This window comes from Mytilus californianus, unplaced genomic scaffold, assembly GCF_021869535.1.
Source record: "Mytilus californianus isolate M0D057914Y unplaced genomic scaffold, xbMytCali1.0.p SCAF_3, whole genome shotgun sequence".
Taxonomy (NCBI): domain Eukaryota; kingdom Metazoa; phylum Mollusca; class Bivalvia; order Mytilida; family Mytilidae; genus Mytilus; species Mytilus californianus.
Genome location: NW_026262679.1, coordinates 8,291,639 through 8,298,964, shown reverse-complemented (window position 1 = coordinate 8,298,964; position 7,326 = coordinate 8,291,639). Strand labels below are relative to the sequence as shown.

General features: G+C 35.0%; 1 protein-coding gene across 1 annotated transcript; it reads right to left on the bottom strand.

Moving 5' to 3' along the window:
• Positions 1–456: 456 nt before the first annotated feature.
• On the bottom strand, positions 457–7,086 carry LOC127733367 (uncharacterized). Its single transcript, XM_052242736.1, has 2 exons — positions 6,108–7,086; positions 457–2,269 (listed from the first exon to the last, which is right to left on the bottom strand). The coding sequence occupies exon 2, from the start codon at positions 2,257–2,259 to the stop codon at positions 457–459; it is 1,803 nt and encodes a 600-aa protein (XP_052098696.1). The 5' UTR covers positions 2,260–2,269; positions 6,108–7,086.
• Positions 7,087–7,326: the final 240 nt, after the last annotated feature.

Sequence of the window (7,326 nt, the reverse complement as noted above, 5' to 3'; positions counted from 1 at the left end):
AATGTGATGACATATGGAATGTGAAAACAGTGACACTTAAATGACCTTCATTCATTTTAGATTATAACAGCAATGTACATCTTACAAATAAACAAGAATAGTTGCGAGGCGTTTGTTCAAGTCATTCTTAGCTACGGTTAAATTCATTATGATTGTAAGTTATTCTTCTATATATGAATCAACACTTTCTACGTCAGACAGATCGGACTCTTCAGGAACATCTTTAGCATTGAGTATGGAACTTGAAAACTTTCCGGAAGCATTGACAGATTGAGCAGCCCCAATATTCCACCTATGATATCCAAGATACCAAACAACGCTTGCGATGTGGGCACAACACCCAACCATACGTGACCCAACTTTACAAGTACAGTACCAACCAGTGACTTCATTTTCATCGTACTCCAACCACAAATGGTAGCATCTTGAAGATGAATGGCGAGAGTGCTTTTTTACTCACAACAGATCTGGCCTATCCTTGCAAATGAACAATGCATAGTTGTCGTCCTCCTGATGGGCATCCGTGTACCTTTTAGCTGATTTGATTTGGTAAATACCCATTGTAATTTGTCTAAGATGGTCTAGAGATATTCTGGGAAACATATCAAGCTCAGTCGCACCATCAACTTCTTTGTAGACAGTTTTTCTTCTCAAAAGGTTGTGCTCCTCTACATATGTTTTTACATGGTTGTCTAGTTGTGCCTTTTCAATCATTTCTTTACCTATGTCATCATTGCCGAAATCATTTATAAGAGGCGGTCTAAAACAGTTGACAAGTGCACAGACAATTCTTACAAAGTCCCCAATGTGTGGCACGTAGTGGTTGGCAACAACTTTATCCAAAAATTTCCACTGTTTTATTCTACCATTTGCACTTTCCACTACCCAGCGAACTTTAGTCACCAGTCGCGTTGTATTCGCTTCATCAACTGTTTGTTGTTTTGCTCCCTTAGAAAGAAAACAAGGCATCTCAACTTTGAAATTCATTTTTTTCAAAAACTCTTCTGCATCACGGAATCCTCTGTCTACAACCATGACATCATCCTCGTGCATCCATGTGTTAATCTCATCAGCATTAGTCTTAAATGCATGCTTTATGATAGAAGCATCATTGTTATGACCGTCAGCATAATATGGGCCGAGGACATTAAGAATATAACCGTCTGTAGCGACAATCATCATGGGCTTGACTAATGACCTCCCTTTATGCATACTGTATGTCTGCTTTTGAAAATGATGGTGGGAACTTTTCTGTAGGTAAATGTAAGTCCCATCAAGGACAAGAATCCCAGTATCTTGTTGATTATCTGCAAACAAAGTTCTCGCTGTTGGAGTGGTGTGGTCCCTAGTGAACTTGTCGTGGGACATATGTTGAAAGCCAAGAAACGAAGGCACGAATGACTTCATCAAGGATGATCTAGCTGCGTGTGTCGCTCTTTGAATTTGGTGTATTTCCAATGAAAATAATGTAGCTAAAATGGAGTTGGAGAGTCCAGTCCTAAGTTTAACTAAAAGAATGGCCAAACATGTCTTTACAGATCTTATTTCAGATTTTCTTAGGTCAGTTACTGTATTTGCAACAGCTTCGAACTGATTCCTGGTTAAACCAGTCAGTCGCTGGTAGTCCTCCTCTGACAATGAGTGTGAACAATCAAAATTAAGTTTGCCATTTAATGTCAATGTTCCTCGAACCCTGTTTAATAGTTCAGTGATGTCACTTCTATTAAAAAGTGTAGTGTTATTTACCTCTGGTATATTTGAAATAGACTCCTGTGTAAAATAGTTTCCCAAAAGATGATTTGGACAGCATCTGCTATTTGCTGGTATAACAATACATTTGTCAATGAAAGCCTGAGTTCGAGCCTCATGCGGTACAACTACCTGTCGATGTCGATTACTGCTATTTTTCTGGCAAACAGTACAACGTCTATGAGATTTAGATGTAGATGAAAGGTTTAACTGTATAGATTTCGGGCTAATTAGTTCTGATGGTAATGTTTCCTCTGCTAAAAAATCTGGATCATCATCATCGTTTGACTGGCAAGTTGCTATACCTTGTCTCATCTGTGGTGAGTTCATCACTGTTTTCATATCTCTGTATACTTGTGCCCTGCATTTCAAGCATATAGTTGCATTCTCAACATTCCTTTTAAGAGTCCTGGCCAGATAATCTCTTAATTTTTCATTTATTATAGTTCTTCTGTTATTCACTGTTAGGTGTGTCTTATTGCAGAGAACACAACTGTAACTTTTTGCCATGGCTAAATGCCTAAAAAAAATAAAAATGAAAAAATATATTATACATATATTTGTATGTATTAACTAGTATCCTATATATGTTTATTGCAAATATTTAAGATAAGAAGACAACACAAGTCTGTTTTGAGCACATGTACTCAATTGTCTTGAATTGTCTTGTCTTGTCATGCTAACAGCACCTTGTGCTGTGTCATGACCTTTATGTTATTTGTATCGTCTTGTTTAGTTTATAATGTCTTGTCTTTTGTCTCATGTCTTTTTTCTTGTTTTGTCTCTTGTCTCGTTCACATTGTCTTGTCTCTTGTCTTGTTTACATTGTCTCTTGTCTTTTGTGTCTTGTATCATGTCTCATTTACATTTCCTTTTGTCTCTTGTCTCATTTACATTGTGTTTTGTCTCTTGTCTCATTTACATTGTCTAGTCTCTTGTCCCTTGTCTCGATTACAATGTCTTGTCTCTTGTCTCGTTTACATTGTCTAGCCTTTTGTCCCTTGTCTCGATTACATTATCTTCTCTCTTGTCTCGTTTACATTGTCTCTTGTCTTTTGTGTCTTGTATCGTTTACATTGTCTCTTGTATCGTTTACATTGTCTCTTGTCTCATTTACATTGTCTTTTGTTTCTTGTCTCCTTTACAATGTTTCTTTTCTTGTCTCTTGTCTTGTTTACAATGTCTTTTGTCTCTTTTCTCATTTACATTGTGTTTTGTCTCTTGTCTCGTTTACATTGTCTAGCCTCTTGTCCCTTGTCTCGTTTACATTGTCTCTTGTCTTTTGTGTCTTGTATCATTTACATTGTCTCTTGTCTTTTGTGTCTTGTATCGTTTACATTGTGCCTTGTCTCATTGACATTGTCTTTTGTTTCTTGTCTCGTTTACAATGTTTCTTGTCTTTTCTTGTCTCTTGTCTTGTTTACAATGTCTCTTGTCTCTTGTCTCATTTACATTGTGTTTGTCTCTTGTCTCGTTTACATTGTCTAGTCTCTTGTCCCTTGTCTCGTTAACATTGTCTCTTGTCTGTTGTGTCTTGTATCGTTTACATTGTCTATTGTCTCATTCACATTGTCTATTGTTTCTTGTCTCGTTTGGTGTTTCTTGTCTTTTCTTGTCTCTTGTCTTGTTTACAATGTCTTTTGTCTCTTGTCTCATTTACATTGTGTTTTGTCTCTTGTCTCGTTTACATTGTCTAGTCTCTTGTCCCTTGTCTCGTTTACATTGTCTCTTGTCTTTTGTGTCTTGTATCATTTACATTGTCTCTTGTTTTTTGTGTCTTGTATCGTTTACATTGTCTCTTGTCTCATTTACATTGTCTTTTGTTTCTTGATTCGTTTACAATGTCTCTTGTCTTTTTTTGTCTCTTGTCTCTTGTCTTGTTTACAATGTCTCTTGTCTCGTTTTTATTGTCTTTTGTCTCTTGTCTGTCTCGTTTACATTGGTTTGTCTCTCTTGTCTCGTTCAAATTGTCTCTTGTCTTGTTTACGTTGTCTTGTCCCTTGTATCTTGTCTAGTTCACATTGTTATGTCTCTTGTCTGTTTACATTGTCTCTTGTCTTTTGTCTCTTGTATCTTGTCTCATTAACATTTCCTTTTGTCTCTTGTCTTATTTACATTGTGTTTTGTCTCTTGGCATTTACATTGTCTGAAGTCTTGTCCCTTGTCTCGATTACAATGTCTTGTCTCTTGTCTCGTATACATTGTCTAGCCTCTTGTCCCTTGTCTCGATTACATTATCTTCTCTCTTGTCTCGTTTACATTGTCTCTTGTCTTTTGTGTCTTGTATCGTTTACATTGTCTCTTGTCTCATTTACATTGTGTTTTGTCTCTTGGCTCGTTTACATTGTCTGAAGTCTTGTCTCAATTACAATGTCTTGTCTCTTGTCTCGTTTACATTGACCTGTCTTTTGTCTCGTTTACATTGTCTTTTGTCTCTTGTCTGTCTCGTTTACATTGTTTTGTTTCTTGTCTCGTTCACATTGTCTCTTGTCTTGTTTACGTTGTCTTGTCTCTTGTATCTTGTCTAGTTCACATTGTCTTGTCTCTTGTCTTATTTACTTTGTCTCTTGTCTTTTGTCTCTTGTATCTTGTCTCATTAACATTTCCTTTTGTCTCTTGTCTCATTTACATTGTGTTTTGTCTCTTGTCTCATTTACATTGTGTAGCCTCTTGTCCCTTGTCTCGATTACATTATCTTCTCTCTTGTCTCGTTTACATTGTCTCTTGTCTTTTGTGTCTTGTATCGTTTACATTGTCTCTTGTATCGTTTACATTGTCTCTTGTCTCATTTACATTGTATTTTGTTTCTTGTCTCGTTTACAATGTTTCTTTTCTTTTCTTGTCTCTTGTCTTGTTTACAATGTCTTTTGTCTCTTGTCTCGTTTACATTGTCTAGTCTGTCCCTTGTCTCGATTACATTGTCTTGTCTCTTGTTTCATTATCATTATCTTGTCTCGTTTACATTGACCTGTCTTTTGTCTCGTTTACATTTTGCTTGTCTCTTCTCGTTTTCATTGTCTTTTGTCTTTTGTCTCGTTTACAATGTCTGTTGTCTTTTCTTGACTCTTGTTTCTTGTCTTGTTTACAATGTCTTTTGTCTCTTGTCTCGTTTACATTATTTTGTCTCTTGTCTTGTTCACATTGTCTCTTGTCTCGTTTACGTTGTCTTGTCTCTTGTATCTTGTCTCGTTCACATTGTCTTGTCTCTATTGTATCGTGTCTCGTTTACATTGTCTCTTGCATCTTGTCTCGTTTACATTTCCTTTTGTCTCCTGTCTCATTTACATTGTGTTTTGTCTCTTGTCTCGTTTACATTGTCAAGTCTCTTGTCTCGTTTACATTATCTTGTCACTTGTCTCGTTATCATTATCATGTCTCGTTTACATAGACCTGTCTCTTGTCTCCTGTACATTTTGATTGTCGCTTGTCTCGTTTACATTGTCTTGTCTCTTGTCTCGTTTACATTGACCTGTCTCTTGTCTCGTTTACATTTTGATTGTTTCTTGTCTCGTTTACATTGTCTTTTCTCTTGTCTTGTTTACATTGTCTTGTCTCTTTTCTTTTGTCTCGTCTCGTCTTGTCTTGCTTAGAGGCCCTTGTGGTGTGTCATGACCTTTATGTTATTTGTCAGGTCTTGATTTTTGTCTTGTCTTGTATTTTACTATCTTGCCTAGTCATCATATCTTGTTTTCTGTTGTTTCTATCTTGTCTTGTAACTGTTTTTCAATGTAATCTTATTTACTGTTTTTTGACCTATCTGACTTTAGTGTTCATGTCTTTCTTGTTTCTTTTTGTTTTGTATTATATTGTTGAATGTCCTGTAATTTTTTTGAAACTAATGCACAAATAACTACTGTGAATGTTAACGGAAGAGGAACATTTTTTAAACTTGACAAATTGTGTTCTGTTTTCATTTTACTCTTTGGCAATTTCCAATTCAGGGTTTGTAAGAATGAATGCGAACTATATATAGTCCTAGTTACCGTTATAAACGTATGCCACATGCCGGGGCAATGTATATATTTTACAGAAAAAGGATTACCATATAACTGTTTTGTTATAGATTCGGCCGTGAGTTTTCTCAATTGACTTGTTACATTTTTTCATGTCTGGGCCTTGTATAGCCAACTATGTGGAACGGTTTTTCTCATTGCTAAAGGCTCCACTGCTTCATAAAATTGTTTACATCTATTTCATTAGAATTTTGGTGGCTAGTTGTCTAGTTGGGAATCATACCACGACTCCTTATTTCATATATGCACAACGAAACTATCTTGGTTTCTTCGAACACTTAAATAGTTGTATGGTCAGGTTGGGAGTATATATTTCTGTATTTTGTATTTATTCTTATAAATTACCTATTTTATGAATCCATTATAACATGTATCTATTCTGTTTATCATAACCATCTTGCTGGAATTTCGAAAGTGCTGCAAAATGTAAAAAAAAAATCCATATATATTTGATGATAAATCTTAAAAGATTTGCAAATAAACAAATACTGGAACGTATTAAGTCCGTCAGAGTTTCACCTTTGGTTGATACTTCAAAGACCATGTTTCAAAAACTACTTTTGTAGCAAGGTAAGCACTTTTTTGATTTTCTGATAAAGATTTATGCGCGATACACATGCATGCCATTGGGATGCTTGGTTTCCTAGAAAAATTGAAATTGAGAAAAGTTCCAGAACTGTTAGATTAAAAGTACATGTGTATAATGCATAACAAAGAAAGATAAGACACAATAATTTAGAAAAAAGTATATACAACTATACAATACATTTTACATGAACATTTATAATCGATCTTGGCGTATTAAATAAGTTTAACGTAATGGCATAGTATGACGTCGTACAAATAAAAACTTTTAAGCTAAACAATACTCCGTTACTTGTATGCTTCATATTAGGATATTCCCCTGAAATGGAGACTCTAAAGTAAGTGTTGTTTCAATGTATTTGTATTGGGGTTGGGGGGGAGGTGGTTCATTATATATTCTTCATATAGTTTTTAAATCAAAACAATCATAGCTTATTTTTTTTTATTCATAAGTTCATATTTCACTTCACAAAAATGAAAATATATTGATTAAGAGTCGATTACGGTGAATTGTTTTTATAGAAACCATATACTGAATATGAAAAATATCATTGACTTATTTTAGTTGTTTGGGACTGTAGACTCTCTTATTTTCACGAGAACTGCGAACAACAGAAAAGATAATCACTATTAGTGTTTTGCATTGCCTGTGTAAAGTGGTATCTTTTAAACAAAATTTAGCAAAGAATCATATGGCCAGATTGCACAGTAGACATTTTTTTTAATTACAAATGAAAGGGGAAAAGGTTCTGCTTAAACTTTAAGGCGGGCCTTTTTTTCTGTGTGAGTATGCACCATTTGAATACTGGTACATTGTTATATTAGTGTACGGAAGTCATCGTTTATGAATATTGCAGTACATCCGAAGAGTTGTAAATGTGTTGTAACAGAAGTGGTTCGGATAGATATATTTTGGAAAGAATGAGCACTGATATAAAATAAGCAGATATTGTATGATTTACCTAAATATCTTCTATCG

Coding starts and splice junctions, on each gene's coding strand:
- LOC127733367 (XM_052242736.1), bottom strand. CDS start 2,259: ATGGCAAAAAGTTACAGTTGTGTTCTCTGCAATAAGACACACCTAACA.